Genomic DNA, 23,781 nt, shown 5'->3' with positions numbered 1-23,781 from the left:
CAAGGAAAACTCAGGCACTTGATGAAAATGGTATAATTAGTTAATAAAGACACTCTGTCTTTGAATAAAATTTCATATAAAATACCACATATGCTGATGTTGGAAAAGGAAATAAAATTTAATTAATGAATTAAAAAAAAACCCCAAAACAAACCTTAGACAATTTATGACTTCTTTCTGTTGTTGACCATTACTCAGAATATGGTCTGGTCAAAGTATGACCTTGCTTAGTTATTTTCAGTATATGAAAATATACAGAGTAGCTATATAGTTGGTTTAATGTTTCACAGCTGATCTGCATGTGTAGTAGAATATCACTTTAACAGGATATTTACATAAGACTCATTGCTACAGCTGCTTTTAAAAGGAGAGACAGATAAATATGTGCTTAATGATATGGACATGGATGTGAAGTAGGTAGATGACCTGAGTGAGAAAACTCATTGACCCTCCAGCATGTTACAAGAATGTCATATTTGTTGCAGCATACTCTGTACTGCAGCATACGCACAGTGTGTGACAATCTGAGAAGATAAAGCCTCTGATGATGCATACTTATTGTTCACCTGCAATTATGAGACTGTGTGCTATTTTTCTTAATTGATAGTGAACACTGAAGCATAATCATGTTGAAAGTGTCTCTTCAGAATATTGCTTTAAAGAAATGAGTAAGAAAGTCTTCTCAAATGTTTTGATGGATGATTCATGGCACTGGAGCTTCTGTCAAGGAGCCTATATAGTGAAGCCTATAAATATGCCATTACGAGAACTCTGGAAATATGCATTCTGGTAGCGTGACGGATTCAAAAAGGACTCTTTCTGCTGGAGTAGGTTTCTAAAGTTGCTTTCTTCCTGTTCTACATTCAGATACCATTGTCTAATTAGACTAATTGGCTGGCAAATTTGCTTTCTTTTAAGTAAAATTGTTTTGAAGGTGAGAGAACAAATACCATCAGAAACCTGAATTATTTTTTTCCATAATAATTGTTTCTTTATAACAGAGCAGAACTAGGCTTTGTTATTTCTTGTGAATTTCTGTTTAATTTACTATATATGAAGCATTTCCAGAAGGAATGAGTATTGTTGGTCTATTTATAAACCTTTAAACAAAGTAATCATAATGGAACGACCAACCTCCACCTTACCTGCAGTGGCAGTAATAGATACAGCTCTAACAATAACCATTACCTGATGGTATTTTAACAAAGTGGTCTTGCTTTAAGTCAGTACATGTGCATTTTCCTGTGTTTTGTATTGTCTTCTGAAGATACAAAATACACTGAGGATAATGAGAATGAATGATAGCTTAGATGAACTGTTGGCTGTATGAAATCCACAGCTCCTGTGCAGACCTGCAAATCTGTAACATCCGTTTGAGATGAATTTGGAAACAAGGGGCTGCATTCTTTGATTCTTGGTCCGGAGATTAAAATTGATCACAGGAGACACAAGGGAGCAGACTGTAGTATCACAGCTCAATGTGGTTAACTGGGATAGCACATGGCTTCTGTTCTACTTAACTGTGCGTATACAGGTTACAAATATTATTGATTGCAAGGGTCAGTGAAGGCTGGAGGGAGGTTATGTCACTTGATGCTGTTTGGTAATTTTTAAGGGACAAGAGCTATGAACTCACATAGCAGCTGGGACAGGTACAGTTTAAATCTGACAAATGGAGATTTATGTTTGTATGAGCTGGCAAAGCCCTTCAGGTAGAAATAATGGAAATTTGATAGGTTGTTTTATCATAGGTCAAATAATGTGCTGTAGAAGAAGGTTAGAAAGATTTAATTATTACCTTTTCATCAGAATGCACTGATGATAGGTTTTCAGTTGTAGATCTGTGCTGCAGAAAAATGAATAATATTTACAAGTCTTTTTTTGAGGTGTAAATTTAAAATATATGCAGAGATGGTTTACCTGAAGTGATTCAAAAATGCTGCGTAGGTAGAATGATACAGGAGTATTTGCTGAATAAGCTTTATAGCATCTTTTTTGTTCTTCCACGTGGACAAAGTTCTAAGATTTAAGGTAAGACAATATATATGTTAACAAAGAACAGGGAAAGTATTTGTTTTCTATACTGAAATTTCAGAGGGAGTGGTAATTATTCAGTAGCATTTGGAAAACATTGCTGCTTTGAGCACTGAAGACTTTCACATCTGAGAAAAAAAATAAAGGTTTGGCTGAATCTTTGTTACATTTTAAAAACAGGAATAACCAGAAAGTCCTATATTTTACAAGTATTATTAGTATATGGGATTTTCTTACTGGATAAGTAAAATTTTACTTCAGAGCTGTAACTGATCCAGCCTATTGTTTCATAGTCACCATATTCAAATAAAATGGAAGCTATGGAAGTAGCATGCAACAGAGTAATGTGGGTTTAAGAGAAACGGCTATAGTTAACTGTTCCTAACTGTGATTCTTAACTGTTCTATTCAATCAAATTTAGGAAACAATATTATAAAAATCAGTTTTTACATTTGTAACATTTTGATACCACCTATCAGCTATTATTTTGCTGTTATATCAAAAGTACAGGACAATTTTAGCTAGCGCAAGTTGATGTTGTCTCAACACATCTCACTGCAACTTCTTTGCTGTACAGTGACTGAGATCTGACCAAAGGTATTATTCCAGAATATTAATGACTTAATTATTCCTCATATATTTCCACAGGTTGAATTTGCTGCCTTTGATAGATGTGGGTTTTTTTTTTTCCTACTGTTGCTTTGCAACACTGTAGAGGCCTAGTATTTATTTTTCTTTGGGATGACAACTAAGCATTTGTAGCTTTTCCTTTGTGAATCTTTTCCATCAGTTTTGTTCTCATTTTATCCATTACCTGTATATTTACCATATGTAGCTTCTATTGATCCAGCCTTTCAAGATTTTTTTCCATTTTTCCAAAAATAAAAAATTAATATGAGGAGATCTTTTCTATACTAACATTTGATTTTTCCTTAGTAAATTTTCATTTGCTTTGGTTATTCCAATATGCCACCATGACTGCCTATAAACTGGACCTATTAGGCAGGTAAGTTATAATGAATCTGTTTGGGGAAAAAGATATTGTTTCTATTGCAAACAGCTATTGTAATACTTTTACTTTCTTTTCAGGAGTCTGTTGTTCCCAGTCTTGCCATCCAGTTTATTTTACTTTTGCTTCTACATATTCAGTTTTTCTGTATTGTATAAAAATCACTTTACTGTGATATATGGTTTCTGAGATGATAGATTTTTTTTGTGTCCTTCAAGTTGCTGATAGACAGTCACCATGGAGGTGATCTTGCTTTTGTAGCCACTTCACCTCAGCACTGTTTACTGAACAAGAGTAAGCACTGGGGCTGGTTTCTTCTCCTCTAGTGTGGTGCAGCATATCACACTGACAAATACTGTCTGGCTGGTGTCTGTAGGAAACACAAGCCCTCTCTGTCTTTCCTTTCTCATGTTAGTACTAGGAACATACTTGGAGAAGGAAGAGGGAAAGGAACTGTCAAGCATGTCAGATCTTAAACTTCAACATCTCTGCTATGCCAGTTCAAGGATGCTCCTGAATAGTGACAGCTAATGCCAGTGGTGAGAAGTGACTAAATTCCAGTCAGGACTAAAAGTCCGGTTTGACTCTGTTGTAAGCATACTGGAACAAGGTCTTCTACTGGGTGGAATAGTGCATTCTTATGTTAGAGATAGATTTGACTGAGACTCCTAAATGCATTTTTGCTAGTGACCTTTTCATATTTGTTGCCAATAAAATAAATGTTACAAGATGACATAAGAAAGGTTTGCAGCAATATTGCACTTCATTTTTTATAGCAGATGTTTGTTCAGTTACTCCGTATTACAGTTTACAGAACTCTTATGTTCTACAAATCAAGATTCATAGCAAACTGTTTCAGTGCTTTAAGTCCTGCAATAAACAATACCAGGTAGAACAGAACTAGAGGGAAGGTAAGCAGACTTCTGCATTCATCCTTCTCTATGATGAGGTTTACTTCATAGTAATCTTCACATTTCAGCAAGTCGTTTCACCAGGACTACCATCAAACTTCCTAGCATCCTCAATTTGACTATTACTTCAAATATGGGCAACTTCAGGTGTCAGTTTCCAGCCTGAGAAGAAAGGCTAGAATTACCATCTGTTCCTTAATTTAGGAAGCTGTATATCTTTGTCCAACCTAGTATCACTTCTTCTAGTGTGTCCTTTAAAGAATGATGTTTTTGAAACACTTAGTGATACTGTATACTTCAGTTCTGGGTCTGCATTTTAAAATACTGCCTTTAGAGGATAAGTGCTCCAGTCAGACTGGGAGTTGAAAATCTTCATGGTGCTTAATTGAGGAGCTAGGTACTGAGAATTGCAAAATCACCACATAATTTCTTCAGATCCTTTGTTTAATCATCTTGAAACACTGATGATTTTCAGTAAAATACATTAACTTAGTCATACTTGAGTGTTGCCCCAATAATATTGGAAGTGCAGATCCCATTTGTTGACTGTAGTAAAATTAAGAAGAGCAATTAAGACTACAGGTAGGCTGTGGAGGGTAGGCTAAAGCCTTGAAAAAAACTGGACTGATTGAGATATAAACAAATTAGCAGTGGACTCTGTGTTTGATGGGGCTAATAAGTTATGGTTCACCTTTTGACATTTTAGTCAACATTAGGTGTTGATCTCATCTGACCATAGGATCACTAAATGTTGAGAGGACAGACCACAAGGCTTCAGTGTTTTGTAATCCAGGCTCAGACACACAACACTGATTGTGTGGTCATAATCCTAATTTCCATCACTCACATGGATTGATTCTAAACTCTGCCTGTGATTCCTATCTGCAGTTTCTCATGCCTAGGTCTTGTGAAATTTTGGCTACATTTAAACTGGGATTGGACAATTGGCTTCAAAGAGAAATTGGATTATAAAAATAAATTTAATTCTGGCTGATCTGACTACTTCATTCCTGTTATTTCAATACCATTTGCAAGTGCCCTGATTCTTGTCTCCATGTCTTATTTAGCAATAAAGTAAGGTGTGAGACCTATAGACTACATTATTTCCAGGTTCAGCTACTTATTCAGATGTTTTTAAAACAGATTATGGTATGGACATAGCTGTTCAACTTAGAATGCACTGCAGCAACTGTGTATGACTCTTTCTGATAGATGTGAAAGGTGTTCTTTCATATATGCTGTACACAGTGTTCGTTCTAACTTGAGGGCAAGAAAAAGCTAACCCAAGTGTCTTGTAGTTCTTTACTATTCTCCCTTGTTTTTCTTTTTCTATGAACGAGGCCTTTAGCCATCATTAGGGAATTACTTCTACAAAGCTTGCAAGTGTACCTATTCCAAAGTAAAGAAATCATTAATAAAAAAAACCAGTAAAAAGGAGCAGTTATATTACAAAATAAATCTACCAGGCTTACAAAGAAAACAAATTTGAAAGAGCCACCTGCTGTGGAGATGAGGCAGTAATCTCAACAGCAGGAAATAAACGGATAGAGGAAGAAAATACAAAAGCATAGACATTAAAAAAAATAATTAAAACACTTATCTCCATCGACATACATAGCAAACAAAAAAAAATCAACCACCTAGAAAACATACTCTATTGAACCTCACAACAGGAAGTAACAAAGCTGCTGCCATAAAAAAAAAACCTCCGTCAAAACAAGATAGATCCTTTAAAAATACAAGCCTCAAAAGTATTTACTAATGTGTTAATCACTAATGGACTGACCTTAAGAGAAGCTGAGCACCTGCAGAGCATTTGCAACTTTACTGGGCATTTAGTCTTTCAGAGTCAAACCTTTAAAAATGTAGAGAGAGTAACTCTTCATGTACCAGTAGCTTTCTGTTCAATTACTGATGAATGTCATAGCACAAATTGTAACAGTGTGTTTAATATAATCAGCTACGTGGTACAGCTTAGGTACCATATTTGGATGATGCATGTCAATATAGTTCATATCTAAATTGTTGTGTAATACTGATCCATGGACAACAATGTTATCAATATTGATATGAATGAATGTGACTTCTTATAAATAAATAAATAGAGGATATGCCGCTGCATACAAATAGGTTCTATCATGTCTAGGGAAAACTGAAAATTTGACAGTTATGAGAATTTACTGTTTCAATGTTATCTTTCAAGAAAATACTTTAATGTACTTAAAACTCATAGTCCAATTTATACAATTCACAGATTGTGTGCTATAAAACTGCTTTAAATACATAGATTTTGATCTCCATTTCCCCAGACTGCAAACTAGACTTGTTGGAGAAGAACAGAGCATTCAGAAATATTAAAAGATGCTTATGTACTTGGAATTTACAATATGTTCTTTCTTCTCTGCTGTGCACCTTTGTAGTCACACTCTGACCATATGGTACCTGTAGCTGTAAGTCTCTGAGCAAGTGTGAAATGCTATTAGAAGTGTTAAATCTGAAGTATTTTTATATGGTAACACAAGGAGCAAGTTGGAACACTTGGTGTGTAAAAGGGCAAGGAGACGGGGCAAAATGCGTAGTTTCCTGTTCATTCTAAAAGACTCTTTCAGAAGGGAAATGGTGAATTTAGGAATTTACGTTTAGAGGGCAACTATCTTAGCTCTCTATTTACCTTAGCACATATTTTTAAGAAAATAAAAACCCCCAACATATAAACAAATATTGTTAATGAAAATAACTTGTCAGACCATGTCAGTTCCTCTCTAAAATTGGTATCAGCCACTCTCCATCAGCCTTCTATGGCTCCTTAGCCCAGGGCACATGAGTGGGCATAACTTCTTGTTCCTGTTCCTCAAGCTGGCCGAAGGTGAGGTGTTGCTGGTGCAGAACCTCTGCTGCCTCGTTGCTGGTCTGTGTTTAAGTTTCTTATGCTAATTAGCCTCTCAGGTATTGTTTCAGGAGACTTTCATTGCCACCAGAGCAAATACACAGTTAATCGTATGTTTCTTCAGTCCACATCCTGTTTCTTAGGAGAGTCGCACATTGCTCTCCTTATTCTCAGTAGGTTCTGACAGTTCAAGGCTTTCCAGCTGGTCCTAGGATCTCCTGGGCACCCCTTCCTTGGCAGATCCCTGTTGTGGAGACTTGGAAGGGCAGAACAATAGTTTTCCTTGTAAATGTGATTTTTCAAAAACTTGCTTAACTCTGAAATATGGGCAGGTTTTCATAGATATGGCAAGAGTTGGAAAGACCTCCCTACCCTCTAAATTTGTATCTAATGCTCCATATTTGTATGATGTGCAAACATTCTCTTTTTTTTTTTTTTTTAAAAAAAAAAAAAGTCCCATAAATTGGTGAATGGAGTTTGATGTTGGTTTTTATTTACTAGTTTTAAAAAGTAGAAAAAGGGATGTGCATAGCCAGTGAATACAACTTTCTTTGTTTTCTTTTGAATTCAGTTTGGATAAATTTATAAATGTAATGTCATTTTGAAACAAAGTTGAAAGATTCATTATAAAAAATGTCAAAATAGAGTGTCTTGGCTTTTAAAAAAATAATTCTTGGTATATTCAGATGCAGATTGCATTCACCAGCCTGAATTTACATTTTTACCTGAGAGTGAGGGGTTGATAATAACAGTTCAGACAGTTCTCATCTTGAAAAACTCTATTTTGTGAGGATAGCAACAGCTAAGAATGCAAAGAGAGGGCATATTTCTTGAAAGATCCTTGCTCTTCATTTATTTACCTGGTCCAGCTTAAGTTTTTTCCAAAATGTGATGTTATCACAATTAAATTGAATGAAACCAAACTTTTCGATGTTTGATGTGAGGAAAGACAGAAAACTTCACAATGCTCTGTCAAGTTTTGTCCCTGTAGACAATGGTATATTTACACTTTCACTTCAGTTTTTTTTTTTTTTTTTTTTTTTTGTCTGGAGATTTGTTTTCAGTCAGCTACTAGTGAAAACTACATTTGACCTATACTAAGGACAAGGGCTTATTTTCTATGTCAGTTATTAAGATTGGCTGAGAGGTTCATTTGCAAATCTGGCCAAATATGTTAGATTTAAGTAATCCAAACAATGAGATCAGGTTCAGAAGTCATTTTTGTTTCTGGGCAGAGGGAATTTGATCAACATAGAAAAGAGAGACATGCTGTGCTTCTACTCCCACTTCAAGTTTTCCTTTTCAGACTGAGCTAATAGTTACAGTATTAGCAGCAGTATTTATTTCCTTTTCAGACTTAGCTGATTCATGTGTTAACATGCCTTGATTTATTTGTGCAGCAACCAAGTGGACTAGGTGCATTGCTCTGCATGCCGATCCCTTACATTGTGTATGCATCACTCTTGTATATTGCCTTGTATATCTGACAAATTGACTGTAATCGTTTAGCAATTTGTATTTCACCTGGACTAGGGGTTTGTGAGAAGATCTAAATTCTCTCTCTTGAAAAGGAGACAATGGACTTAACACCGCTAGTTAAGAAAATTAACATGCATCAGTATTGTGAGAACAAAGAGTACAAGATCTAGACGGGAAGCAGATGATGTTTTTTCTAATATATATCTGCATGTGTATATTTATATGTATATATAAGGGATATAAAAATGGGAAGTTGTGTTTTTCAAAGCTACTGTTATAGTGGCTAGTGACTGTGGAAGGTATATGGTATGTCAGACGTGGGAGAGAGACTGATGGTGCAGTATAGCCCACTAGAGAAGGGGTTGTGGGGATAAAATGAAGGAAAGAAGGAAAGAGGGCTTCATACTAAGCGAATGATGCTTACTGAGAAATAGCTGGAGCATCTGAAGATGAAAGGCAGGGCCTAGCAAAGCCTGGAATAGAGATCAGGATAGGTCAGGAATAGAGATGAATTGCTTTCTACACTGTTCCTGACCCAGATTGGGACTGTCTATATTAGCTCTTGCAAAGCTGAACTAGATCTGTCATGCAAGCTGTTATTTTCATGGTGTTTCTACTTTATCTATTCTTAGTAAATGCTGTTTTCCACAGCCCATGAGGCTTCATTGTGTGGCTTGGATATCAGCTGCTTCAGAAGCTTGTTCCCTGGCATCAGCAGCTAAAGGGGCTGAGGCTTCAGGAAGTCCAGAGCTTTGGCTGCAGAAGGTGGGGGGCCAGGCATAGCCCTCTGCTCATGTATGGGTGTGGAGAGTCCATCCAAACAACACCAGTGGAATTGTCTTTCTAGGCTGCCTCCTCTTGGTTGCCTTTCAGAAGAGGTGTTCTTTAGTGCAGGTGAAGGAAAGAATTGTTATCACTAGGTTTTGGTAATAGGTTATTTAAAGACAGGAGAACTAGAATAGTGAAAGATTGTTTCAGGACAAGAAATACAAAGTAATAAATAAAAAAGCTTTTTAGGTGGCTTGCAGATGGATTTGGGGAGCAGAGAACTGACTACTGTTGACTTCAGCCTAAAACCTAGGGGAAAGAATTCATGTTTTTCTAATAATTTTTTCTTGGGTGGCTCTTTGGTATTTTGTACTAGTGTGTGAATTCCCTTTTGCTAAAGGATCTCTCAGATTTATCTTCAAAGAGTATATCTCTTGGTTCATTATTTTGACCTAAATTGTGTCTTTCATAGATGGCTGGGGTTTTTGAAAATTTTATTTCTTCTCTAAAACTGTTTGCTCAAAACTACATTTTTCCTCTACAGCTCTTTTTTCATCAAATGTTCTCTCTCCTGAGAGGGTGTTGGCTATTTATCAATATTTGATCTGTCTATAAAGCATACTTCTGTGGGATGGCCTTTTATTATGAAATGGTGTCTATCTAAAGTGGATCTTATCGGTTCTTGATCTCTTTCTCTGTTTGTCTGCCTCTGTCTGCTTCTTTCTTAGCTAGCCTAGTGGCTTTGAGAAGTACTCAGTTTCTCTGTTTTAACAAAATTAAATGCGGTCATTATAATGGCAAATACTAAACTGCAAAACTAGATCAGAATCTAGTACAACTTTCAGCAGAGGCTTAGCAAATAACTTGAAACTGTTCCAGATGTTTATAAGTATAAGGGAAAAATCCCCTGCATTTTTTTCAAATGTAAGTATTGCAAAATTGGTTTTCATGGAGTTTTCAGCAAAATGAAAATAGTAAAATAAATAGTAGAAAATGCCATGTATACTGACTACCTCTTAGGCTTTTTTTTTTTTTTTGTCATATCAGCCAAGCTAAACATTATTGAATGCAATACATACTTTATCCAACTCCTTTGATTTCAGTAACACTGAACTTAGTGATGAACCTGAACCATGAACATTACAATTCTGTTCTTTCTTCAGCCTATGGGAGCTAAATTACTGATGGTGTTAAAGATTAATTAATTTTCATTAGGAGATTGTAAAAGTGGCAAAAATAAGTGGAAAATAAATATTTGTGAGGGTTTCTCCTTGTTTTTGAATGGGGATAGACATTAGGTAGAAAGGAAATTATCTTTAATGCAGGCTCTGTGTCTCATTAATGACAACAGTGTTTCTCCCAAGGGTGAACTGAGGCCTCTGAGCTAGTTTATGGATACTGCAATAGAAATAGTTGTATTACTCTGTCCTCTGCCTGTAGGCAGTCATTGAGAGCTTTTTGTGAGGTATTGTTCTTGCCATAGGTGATTTTGCAATATATACTTAGAGGAAAACCTATGCAGTTTTAAAAATAATTTCTTTAATACATTTTACACATTGTACTTTCAATAGCACTAAGTATTTCTGGCAGCCTCTTAAGATATCCATTATTTATTCTTCATTAGTTGATATTCCAGTCTGCCCAAGAAGTAGAGCATTCAAAGGTCTTGAAGTTCAGTTCGTGCTAGTATTTTCTAACCATATTTTTCTCAATATTAAACTATAGATCAGCGATGTTTTGGAAGTCAGATGTTCCACAACTGAGTCATGATTACTTTTTTATAAATAGAGATCAAGAAAGTGTTCAGTAACATGACATTTTTGAAATGCAAAAATTTCAGGATTTTTTAATTTACTTTTTGACTTGTAAGCCTTTTGAATTAACTGAGAACATTTTTTCATTTTCCTCACTAAAACTGTTAACACTAAAAATATACTTTTTTTTCTTCTTGTATTATGGTAACTTCATTCAGGTATCTAGAGACGTAAGAAACTTCCTTCATATCAACTGACTCATGAAAAAATTCTAAGTTTTCTTATGACTGAGTCTTGATCTTATGCTGTAATGAGACAGATTTTTGCTGCTTCAGTAACATAAAAATGCCCTAAATCTTCCCTACCTGGAACAGCACTCCTTGAAGTGCAATCCTGTCTTATTGTTGACACTAACATGGTGTTGGGGTTTCCCAGACCAGCATGCCTCAAAGAGGAGAAAGATTAGTCTGCTGCCATCCATGCATGAGAATGGAGGGAACACAGATTGCTTTGCATGCTCCAGTTCTGCCTGCTTGCTCTGAGGACTTCTCAGTTCTAGTGTTTTCTTAGAAATATTGTTGACATTTACTCCATTTCAGTATGTAATTATTAAATAACATACTTTGACAATATTATGGTTTTTTAGATGTTAATATGAAAGTCGAGGCCTTGTTGAAAATACTGTTGCATTTGCAGGAAGAAAAGGTTTTAACTTCCTTGTCAGCTGGGCTGGTTTTTTTTGCTGTCCAAATGTTCACACATCAACGAGAAGATATTCTTTGATAGTTGGAAAATGCTTTTTGCTGCTTTCTTTTAACTGAAAGGTATTTGTTTCTATTATTGTTTGTGAAGTGTATTCCTGTCTGTATCCTACAGCTGTACAAATGTGTGCTATTAACAACTATAAATAAATGTCGACCAATAAGGACTTCGGAGCTTTGAGAAAACAATCAAGGACAAAAAATGATGGCATACAAATACTCGCAGATAAGACAGATCTACAGCATTAGTGTTTGTCCTCCTCTGCTCATTGTTTAAGCTGTTTATTATTGCCTCATTTGTATTATCTGCAGGCTAGCTGTATTGAAAAATGCCTGAAAACAAAGGGAACAAAACCATTTCACAGCAGTAAGGGTGTGCAGGCAGGTAAAGCAATACAAGAAATGCTTTAGAAGAGTCTTCTCTTCCCCAGTAGCTTCCCTGCTTCTACATCCTGCATACATCCTGTTCTCTCTAACCCTTTCCTCTGCATTTGTTTTGGTATGAGTTACATAAATACACAGTTATCCAACAACCTTATTTTCAAGTACCAGTATTATTAAAAGATCACCAGGTACGTAAGCTACAGACTACAAACATGGAACGAAAGTAATTTATTATGTTCTTTTAGAGACATCTGAAGGTTTGTAAAAGTAATTGTATTGAAGACGTTTTTGAGAACATGTCTGTAATGTGAAGTATATATTGATCATTGAAATTTCCATTGTAGTTCTGATATGCCTTAAAATATCTCTTTTAGGTTTACCAGAACCAAACAGAGACAGTATATTCCAAGGACTGAGAATGGATCAAGGATTCTATACATCTAAAGACTTCCTACCTTTGGTAGCAATGGCAAGTAAACCAGGTGTGTGGTACTATGTTTTTGTTGCAATCATGTTCGGTAAGTCATTAGCAGTTACTGATACGTCAACATGGAGAGCTGGTTACACGCAGCACATCCAATTATGAAGCACTTCCCAATGAATAGGTCTGGGGCAGGGTTTTCTCTTGGTGAGCTGCAACATCAGGAGTGTGGTCAGGAAAGTCAGTCCTAGAGACTGTAAAGCAAATAGTCATATATAAAAATCTAAGCACATAGCAAATCATTGCCCCTAATAAGTTATATATATATATCATAAGCTTCTCATTTGTATAAATTATCTTGATATAAATAGTATATATAAGATGGTCTTGAAAAAATTTGTTATTGAAGAAGGTGTTGCCAACCCATATAAGCAGCTGCTTTGTATATTGTTGATAAATGATTTTATTTGATCCCAAGTCATGTGCTGCATGTTTTAGACACATGTATGGGAGGAGCACTAATTCCTTACCCAAAGAACTTACAGTCTAAGACTGAAGACAACAGTAGTATGTGAGGAGTTAGTAAGGCAACACTCAGTTCGTAGGCACCAAATGCAGTCTTGTTTTATGCTTTTACATCTTTGTTTTGAGTACAGAAATGTCTATGTTTGGTCCCCAAATTGTATACCTGCTTTCAGTGGCCCTGAAAGTGAAGGCGTAAGCCCCAAATGAATGTATGAGATAGGGCTTGTGATTTCTACTTCATGTTCACTCATGGTCTAGATTCCCCAATGTGTTGATAAAAAATAAATTCCATGCACAGTTTTCTGCGCTTATGCTTGGTGCAGTATGTGGTCTTGTACATATGAACCCATATTTAACCACTGTATAGAATTCTGTATGGACATGTAGCAGTCATGTACTGTAAGTTGCCAGCCTGCATGTGATCCACAGCTTTTAAAAAAACTGCAAAGTCGTGCTCTTGATTTGCCAGGATATGTAAATGATATTAAGTCTACAATGAAAAAAGGAAAAACTTTGAAGAACTAACCTTTTCTGATGGACAGTGATAGATAGCTCTTTGGTGTTGTCTGTTAATTAACATGGTCTCTTAATTTGCCTCGTGTCTGTCTGTAGTTGTAGACAACTTTTGCTCTCTAAAGCATGGAATTTTAAAATAAAATATATATGCCCTATATCCCGCTGTATCTTCTTTTTTTACTATGACTGTTCTCTAAATAATAGACATAATAGACTTAATCACGGTGAAATACATACTGTCTGCTTATTCAGTTCTGAATACCACTTGCTAATATACTTTCATCCAAAAGGAGTACCCCTTGCAAATACATAGACATTAATTTAACCTGGGAGTGGCCTTCTTACCAAGAGCAAAGTGGGCTGATGTGCCTGATCTGTTCTAGACTAGTCTCGTAGTGGCACTCTGAGTTGCCATTCCCCTGGTGCACTTGTGCTTTTTCTACTGCTCAATGTCCAATTTTTGTGAAGGATTAAGTTAATTAAAAATAATTAGAAAAGTTTAGAGAGAATTTTAGAATAAGAAGCCTATTAAGTAAATAGTAAATGCAATGCTATATACATAGCAGGGAAATTATAGCATTTACCATATATTAAGCATTTTAAACATGGAGAAAGAATGTGTATTAAAATGTTGTTTCTCACTCTGTTTATATGTCTAAATTAAAAGGATGGTTTCCTTGAATGGTACTTGTGGTTTTTTACAATTGCATGTGAAAATCTGCTGCTACTATATACTGGGATACTCAAGTATTATCATGGGCTTATTGGGAATATAGCTTTATATTGTTTATAGCATTATTTTTTAAGTTGAAGTTTTTTACCTAATCAACAGTTAGTTGTATTTAAACTTGTGATAAAGGCAGTCACATACAAGGAACACACAGTTCAATTTTACTTAAGTATTTCTTGAATAATCAAATCATCAAATACAAGCTGTAGATGGTGAACACATAATGTCATCATTCTCTCCCTGTAACTTTTTGCAGTTTGTAGAAAGTTGTAGATAAAATGTTTTCTCACAGTGGAAGAGCTAGGATTACTCTAATAATAGTGTTCCTTCTGCCTCATGTTCAGCTGCCTTAGAGAATAGCCTCTGAGAACCATGTCATAGCCAGAACAGGGTCAGTGCCTTGTAGAAAACTGACTGAGGGGACTAACTTGGAGAAACTATTACACAAATTATCAACACCTGTTCATCTTTTGAAAAATACCAAGTATTATTATTTATAATCTGTTAAAAGGTGTTGGGTTTTTTTAACTGAGAGAATAATGAATCTTATAAGAGAGAAACATGCTTTTTGAATAAAAAGATCTCACAATGCTAATTTCAACCTGACAGGACCAACAATCCTACAAACGTGTTGTCATTTGAATTCTTTCCAGATAGAAAGGTGCAGCTGCTTAGAGTACTGACTATGAAATTATGTATATGAGCATATCTTAAAAACGGGAATAAAACTGTCTTTCAGTGAAGCAGAATAATTTGATAGTGACACTCCATGCCTGGAAACTGTAAGATGCAATTTTACACTGCTTTGAGTACAAGTACCTTTTGAGCTGTCATGCAGAAATGGTTTCTCTACTTGAAAATGGGGTTTTCCTTTCATCTTTCAGGGATGTGTGCCTGTCACTCTCCATTGCCATCACTACATGGAACTGTGATTGTACTTGGGGCAGGAGACACTGCTTTTGACTGTGCAACATCTGCTTTACGCTGTGGAGCTCGTCGCGTGTTTGTGGTCTTTAGGAAGGGATTCACTAATATCAGGGCTGTCCCAGAAGAGGTAAAACTGAATAACAGCATTTATGAGAACAAATTTTGGTTTTTATTTCTACAGGGCCTGAAAGTGTGCTATAGGTACTTAAAAGACACATAGTAAAGATTTTGTTTAGAGAAATGCTCTTAAAATGTTTAAATGTTTATTAAAACATCTGAAGCTCGCTTTATATAATTTCTGTATAAATAATTTTCCTCAGTTGTGTCTATTTCCTGTAAAGTCAGAGATGTGTTTGCATACAGGGGGTAGAATTTATTGTAAATTTGAAAATACAGTAAAATTTTTTATCTTGCAAGCACCCCAGAGATCAAACAACCATTGGAGTATTGTAGGTAACTCTTCTGGCCATGGCTAGATCTCAGAATGATATCTCCTGCCTGCTGTCTAATGCATGTTGGTGATCCTGATGTTGCCTTGGGAGCCTTAAAAATCTTATAAAATTGCTTACAGCGATTTTGGTTTTGAATCACTGCCAATGGCAATAGAGCAATGTAATTCATCACAGATTTCAGCATTCAATTTTCAGTTTGGCTTTGCACTTTGGCATTTATGAGGACATCTGCACATTTTGAAACTCAATGTATCTGTACTATGGGAGGGTTTTTTCAAGTTAGATTTTCTTATTTTGGTGATCTTTTTTCCATTATCATTTAATTGGTCCATACTTTACACTTTTGCATACTTGAGGATATCAGGACATCTAACATCTAATGCATCTTTAGAATGAGATTTATGGTAGCTTGGTAGATCTTAGAGAACTTTTAGAGGGAGAATGGAGGTACAAAAAAGTCAGAGAGGGTCTCTTGATGCATAATTTACTCCTGTTTCTGTTGCTCTTCATTTAAAAATTCTAGACACAATGAGATTACTGAAGCTGTTGCAAAGGCAGACTCATGTGCTACTCAGATTCTTACTAATCAAGAATCAGCTGTCACTCTGAACCAAAATCTTTGTTAGCAGCCTGAGTAAATTCCTAAAAGTTGTCAATGTGTGTACTCACCTAGTCATGCAGTGACCTTGAAAAAAACTAAAATAAAAGTAGCTTCAGCTAGTAACGGCCATGCTAGAATGATGTCAGGTTGGATATTACGTGTTCAAAAAAGTTTTGTTGTGTAGGCATAGACAATGAAATCATGAAGACTTTGCTAAGACAAAATGCTGTTTGACTTCAGCAGTTTTACCACAACGGAGATTCAGAAGATCTTAAGTCTGGATTGTCACCCAGAAAACTGTTGTTTGCACATGGTAGTCAGCATTTAATGACATCTTAAAAGCATAGTAAACACAACTCAGGACATGTACTTAATTAATACTAGGCCTCTTAAAAGACATGGATAGTTACATAAGGTATCTATTTTGCCCTCAAAGGAGTTATATATACTCAAAGTAACAGGGAACAAAAAAAATATATATTGGAGGAATATTTGCATTGCAAATTTACCTAGTGCCACTGTCTAGAACTGCATGATTTAATAGCACAGGAGACTCTGCAGTTAGTATTAAGACTGTCTGTATACTGTACACAGGTGACTTCTACTACAGAACAATGCATGGGAGCATCTTGAGTAAAAAATTGTTTTGCTTTATTCTTTTATAAAAACACAACAATGTTCAAGTTATATATTTTATTGCTTCTACTCTACAGGTGGAACTTGCAAAAGAAGAGAAGTGTGAATTTCTACCTTTCCTCTCCCCTCGGAAAGTTGTACTTAGAGGTGGACAAATTGTTGCTATGGAGTTTGTTCGAACTGAACAAGACAACGATGGAAACTGGAAAGAAGATGAGGATCAGGTTGTCCGCCTGAAAGCTGATGTGGTCATCAGTGCCTTTGGCTCCATTTTAAGCGACAATAAAGGTAACCCTGACTAATGCATTCTGTAAATGCTGATTGTTATTTTAGCTGCAACCATTTCCTGTCCTTTGACATTTCTGTGAAATGTGTCTTCTGGAGGTTACACAACTTGTGACTGCTGGTCTTCTTAACAGGAATTTCTTTGTCCTTTAGGTGTACCTCTTAGAACAAAACTTGAGAGTCTGATAACAAAACAGTTTTCTGTATATTGCTGTATAGAGCAGGAACTCAGGTTCGAGGTACGGTTGCTCAATATCTGTCTTGCTTTCCTCTCAATGCAAATGGGATCTCAGAAAATACTCTTGAGGATTTCTTCTGGTGTCACTAATTAACTTTAGAGAAACTCATTATACTACAACTTTGAACTGAACTGATCTGATCTCTGAAACCTTTTTTTTTTTACCTATTCCATCAAGCAAGAATTAAGACAGGTTCATTATAAGTGTGGCCAGCAGGTTGAGGGAGGTGATTCTCCCACTCTATTCTGCTCTCCTGAGATCCCATCTTGGAGTACTGCATCCAGTTCTAGGGTCCCCAACGTAAGAAGTACACGGACCTATTGGAGCAAGTCCAGTGGAGGGCCTTGAGAGTGATCAGAGGGCTGGAGCACCTCTCCTATGAGGTCAGGCTGAGAGAGTTAGGGCTGTTCAGCATGGAAAAAAAAAGGTTTAGGAGAGATCTTATAGCGGCCTTTCAATACCTGAAGGGGCACTACAAAAAAGCTGGGGAGAGGCTTTTTACAAGGGCAGGTAGTGGTAGAACAAGGGGTAATGGCTTTAAACTGGAAGAGGGTAGGTTTAGATTAGATATGAGGAAGAAATTCTTCACTGTGAGGGTGGTCAGACACTGGCACAGGTTGCCCAAGAAAGCTGTGGATGCCCCCTCCCTGCAAGTGTTGAAGACCAGGTTGGATGAGGCTTTGAGCAACCTGGTCTGGTGGAAAGTGTCCCTGCTGATGGCAGGGGTATTGGAACTGGATGATCTTTAAGGTCCCTTCCAACCCAAACCATTCTATGATTCTATAAATTACTTGTGAGGTTTTTAAATAGGACTATAAAATGGGAGGGGAACAAAGTCATGCAGTGAGCTAATCATGAAAGAAGAGTCATTTACCTTGGAGGTGATCAATACACCTCAGTTTCACACTGTATTTTTGGTGCAACTGCTATTAGAATAGCAATCAAATTACAGGGAAAAATACAAGGCATTTGTTTTGGATGTTGTGAAAGTAAAAAGAAACTAAGACTTGAGGGAATAAAGTGTTTATTTTGAGCATACTGTTTCGGTTGCTTTTAAATCTTTATTTTTGACTAAGCTGTCTTAATGAAAGTCAAATTTGCTTTTCACCACTGAGCTGGATTACAACCAAATCTCCAGGCTATCTCAGCATACATAACAAAAAGAAATGAAAAAAAACCACAAAACCCAAACACCAAAGGCATCTTATATTCTTAGTATTTTGTTTTGTTGTTTTTTTTTTAAAGGAAGCACATTTTTGCATTCAAGGTATTCTCCATCAAAAGACAGTGATGAAAATACTGGAGGTACTACAAAATGCACAATATCAAAAGCAAACTTGGAACTTGATCTAATTTTTAAGAAGGGGATAGACTAGATGACATCCAGAAGGCCAGTCTAATCTGAATTATTCTATGACTATATGACTCAGATGCAGGTTGAATAAATGTATTAATTCTTGTTTATACAAAGAGTTCTGTCAAGTGACCTAATTTATAAGGCATTTCAGGGAACTGCAAATGCAGTATTGGTATGGGCTAAGCTAGCAGAATATGTCCTGTTTGTTATTAATACTGTTAAATGCTGATGCTACTGATGTAAGAATAAATAAAATAATATGAAAAACAGAAGGATTAAAATCAGATTTAGCCCCAGTTCAGCAAAGTGTTCAGGGCAGCCTTGATGCTCATGTTTTAAAGTTTTGTTTAACAGGACATAAGCATGTGGGTGACTGCTCTTCTGAGCAGAAATAGCTCATAGGTTAGAAAGCTTTTTCTAGTCTATTATCATCAATAAGGTGTTTCTTATTCTTGCACATTAACTATGACATTTGCAACTGAGATTCCATGTGCTTACAGTAAGTATTTTGTCTTTTTTGTTTTGTTAAAATGCTGATTGTGTTTTTAAGCAACAGTTCTAGTAAGTATTCATCCTCCCATTGGAAATCATATAAATGCACCTTGAATTAAAAAAATTGGACACTTAAGTCCATTTTATGCTCGGAAAGTTGCTAACAGACAAAACAGGAGAGTTACCTTCTAGACTATTTTAAGAGCATTACCACTTTATTGAAACCAGTTTAAAAAAACCCCAACAAATTGCTCAAATCAAACTACTGCAGATGCAGTAAAAAAAATATTTTGCTTGTTGTTGTAAAAAAAAAAAAAAGATTTTGCAAGCACAAGCTGACCCACATAAACATAAAGCTATGAGAGAATTTTGTACCTTTCTTCTTCTCGGTTTGTTCTTTTTGGAGGTCTATGATATATTAGTGAATTTCTGCAATATCTTTGTCACCATTCCAAATTGCAACTACTAAATATATCCAGATGTAATTCTATGTACTCCCTAGCACTGTGTACAGCAAACTTTGAATAATTGTTTTCTTATCTATTTTGTTCTGATAAGCAAAAGGGAACAATATTTTTGGACTGAAAAATTTTGCACTGGAACAAATGTCCTTGTTCTGATTTATTTTCCTAAATTTCTGAGGAGAGCCATGGAGAAATTATGGAAAATAGTACACTTGTTCAAAACGACAAAATGCAGTGCAGGACAGGGACTAAGGCAGGACAGGTACCTGGCAATGTAAGTTTAGCTTAACACCATTTAGCAGGCAGCAGTAAGGAGGAAGTATCTCCATGTCCAGAGCACTAAATCTTTGCGTGGTAATGTCTATTTTATTTTACTGGAGAGACACCAAAGGAGAATGCAAAAAATATCCAGGCAAACTCCAAATACTGCCTTTGCAAACAACCACAGAAATAGCAGGCTATTTGTGAGCAAAAAAATGTTTTATTAAATTTTTGGTAGTAGCTAGCTATTGCACGGTAACTGAAGGGCAAAATTGTATTTCACATTTTGGGAATGAGTCACAACTTTCAGATATTTTGCTTTTACTTTTAGTACAACTGTCATCTTGCTTGGAAACAGCAACAGCAAACCCCAGAAGGCCTACTAGAGTATTACTAATGCCCTCCTAGCATAGTTCAACCTACAGCAAAGATAAATTTGCCCAAGTAGTTTACAATGTTATTATTTAACCCACTCATAGTTAATATTTATTTCTATAGATTGAGAAGCATTTGCTAGGAAAAAAGGCAAAAAGCTTGCAGAGCTCTGAGCTCCTAAGTGGAAAAGATTTTAGTTTTCCTTTGTACAAATACAGAACTTCAGATGGTACGGAAGCCAGCAGTCCTGCAGGGAGGATTGAGTTTCTTTATACAGCCTGGTCAGACAGCTAGATAAGTTCAGCCTCAAAGCACCAAAGCCTTGACTATCTAATGAAAGACTAGGAGGGGGGAAGAGAGGTGACTGTGATGGCCCAGCTGGGAATGCCCACAGGGTGACCTGATGTCTCCCTGGTAGAACAGCATCTGTCTCGCACCCACAGAATGGACTTTTAGTCACCAGACTCTTTTTAAAAGTTGTTATATAAAACTGAAATTTATCTAGATTCAAAATATTCCTAGTGAAATAAGTAGGAGTTTCCCTGCTGAGTCATTTGGAATAGGATTTTTCTCCACAAATAGGTTTACTGAATGAGTTTGAGTGCAGCAGTTCCACATCCTGAAATTATTACCAGTTGCCAATATCCTAAAGTGACTTCATGATGGCTTCTAAAACCCTAACTTTGAGCAGGAATTCTGCTCTTTCACCTGATAGGCATCAGTACACATTTGCTTGCTGGTGACAGGGAGAAAACAAAGTCAGTACCAGTTTGCAGCAGGGGCCTCTCATAGCATACTTGGACCCAGCTTTATCCAGTCAAACCACTTTTTAATTCTGGTTAAATACACTAGTGAGGCAAAGGCTGTGGGAAGCACGATTGTGCCTTTATTTATTTGCTGGGCATTTAGACTGGGCAGTGTCAGCAGTTAATCAGTCTGTTGGTACATGTGACTGCTATATTTTTATATTTGAGATTAAGAAAGTTACAGTGTATTTGTATTTTTCTGAAGTAATGCTACTATTCACTGTCAAGGAAGATGGATATAAAAATAATATTAATGAGCTACTAAAGCTAAAATTACAGGAACTTATGAAATTGGTTAAACATAAAAACCATTAAACTGTTTATTGAAGCTTCACAGATATACTGCAGCTAATGAGCATTTCTGCTATTTAAATAAGCCCAAATTGAACACACATTACATGGATACATAATTAGTCATGGCAGTCAAACACACACAGACTCACTTTTAAAGCTTTATTTGAGGAATCTTTTCCATTTGGTTTGTTTTGTTAATTAAAATATTTTTTCTGTATTCACTTATATTTTAATATTGTTTTTGCAATTGCTATAATTTGATGCTGCTTTTCCATTTGTGTTTGTTTGCTCTGTGAATATAGCAAATTTGGAATATATATTCAGAACTGTCCTTTTGTTTGGTGTTATTTGTGTTAGCATCACTTGATAGCATCAGAATAATTCAATTGTATGTTGTCTTTCATCCAGAAAGATCTTTTCAAATTATATATAATATCTCACCAGGATATGGAAGAGAAGGCAGCACAGCCACAGGATTGTACTCCAGATTTTCAAGAGAAAAGCTATGTTAGTTTTAAAATTTAAAGGGTGTGAGATTGCAGGCATTTAAAAGACATTATTTTCTTTACCCCTCTCCCAAATTGTGCACCAACAAAAACATTAAGTATCGAGTTCAGTTATTGTTTAGTGTCAAAGCAACAATTCAGAGAACTGATAGTTGGGGTCACCTCATTTCAAGCTCAGGTTTGGCTCCTAGGCTGTCTCATGCCTTGCAGGGGCAGGGAAGAGACTTCCCTTTGTGAAGACCAAATTCCCCCCTTCATTTTGCAGGTGGTCTGGGAGGTGGTCCCTGCAGCCTCACAGTTGCCCTGGGTACCAGATCCAAATTGTGAGGCCGTTAGGAACGCTTATATAAGATGTTTTTAAATCATACCCTTATTTTTACTTAACCTAAATCTTGGAGATTACAAAAAAGACAGAAGGAAATAGCTGCTGGATACCATGTCAACCTTTCCACCAGGGAAATGGTTTTTTTCCCAATTTTGAAAATACTGATCAGGCAGACAAATCTCCAGTCCCCGGAGAGATGTTTCAGGCGAAGGTATGTTGGGCATTTTTTGCAATCAAAAAGCTTTTGGTATAATTGTCTCCAGACAGCTATTTTAGCACAAAACAATCCAAAGATAGAGGAATGTAATAGATCCAAGATAACAGAGGTAATACCCTATTTTTGCACAAGATGAAATGAGGTAAGTAGTCAGGACTTCTAGTTTTACATCATTTCCTCTGAAAAACTACATCTCCAATACCATGTTGCCCTCTAACACCTTTACTGTGGTTCAGTCCTCAGAGAAACAAAAGTCATCTGTTAAATCCCTGATACCAAATCCTGCAGCATAAAGTTTTCCTCTGTTTTTTTTCCAAACATGTCTTTATAAGCCTGTACATATTTAGCTTGCAAGAACTGTCTAGACCACATGCTGAGATGGTACCACTGCTTGCAATAAGTTATCCTATATATGACAAATATAAGATGATCAAAAGCTTTCTTGAAGTACAGACAGGCTGAGACATAGAGAGAAAGTTAATGTATTGATTTATAAATATTACTGACGCATTCTTAATAAAACTGCTATCAGCCATTATCAGTGCTTTCCTTTTTTTTTTTTTTAAAAAAAAAAACAAACCTCAAACCCAAACAAATAAACAAACAAACTAATTTTCCAGACTGAAAAATGTCTCAGTCTGAAGGTTTTGTTTGGTGTGATCTTTCAGTTATTTAAATATTTTTAAAGGGAAACCATTTCATAAGTTTTTGATTCTGTTACTATGCGGATATTATTTTTGCCAAGTTAATCCACAAGAATATGTGGGGTGGGAGGAGTTGTACAAGCAATAGGTCTTGAAGATAGATTAAATACTTCTGGTATGAAAACTTGGTACAGTGTTTCAGGTTAAAACTGTCTTCTGTAATTCTGGCTTCTGAACCAGTTGCAAAATACACTTTGGATTTGAGTCCTCTGGATATTTGTGCGTGCCAAGGGTGAGGAAGAAGGTGGGACAAGTAGGTGACAATGTTTGTGCCTTGCTTCCTATTTTATTATTTTGCCCCGGATTATAGACAGCCCCCACTTTGCAATACACTCGTAAGATATGATGTGGAGGTGAAGTGGGATACAGCACCTGGGAAGAAAATTCCATTACAACCATGTGCAAGAAAGATGCATTTGAAGCTTGCTGTATACTCAGGCATGCACTGGGGCAATACTGTGACTTTGCCCTCATACTGGAGAAATATTATTGTCTTAAACTGTCAGGTTTCTCTTTTACATATATGACAGCACAACTACATCAGTTTAATTGACCTTGGCAATCTGCATCTGCTAGTGGTATGTCCCTGAGGGACACTGTAATTTTAAGCTATGTTTTATTGCCGGATCTTCAGTTCCTATAGACAAAGCTATATAAAAAA

General features: G+C 36.2%; 1 protein-coding gene across 1 annotated transcript in view; it reads left to right on the top strand.

Annotated features, from left to right (window-relative positions):
- Positions 1-23,781, top strand: part of DPYD (dihydropyrimidine dehydrogenase) — a gene marked incomplete at its 3' end in the record, with an annotated part of 286,251 nt that overhangs the window by 133,111 nt on the left and 129,359 nt on the right. Inside the window, exons 8-10 of the mRNA XM_029083522.1 lie at positions 12,362-12,469; positions 15,064-15,233; positions 16,873-17,083. Of these exons, the coding sequence (XP_028939355.1) occupies positions 12,362-12,469; positions 15,064-15,233; positions 16,873-17,083 (489 nt within the window). The remainder of the gene's footprint in view (positions 1-12,361; positions 12,470-15,063; positions 15,234-16,872; positions 17,084-23,781) is intronic.

This window comes from Antrostomus carolinensis, unplaced genomic scaffold (genome assembly GCF_000700745.2).
Source record: "Antrostomus carolinensis isolate BGI_N321 unplaced genomic scaffold, ASM70074v2 scaffold2832, whole genome shotgun sequence".
NCBI lineage: Eukaryota > Metazoa > Chordata > Aves > Caprimulgiformes > Caprimulgidae > Antrostomus > Antrostomus carolinensis.
This window is presented reverse-complemented; position numbering and strand designations above follow the sequence as displayed.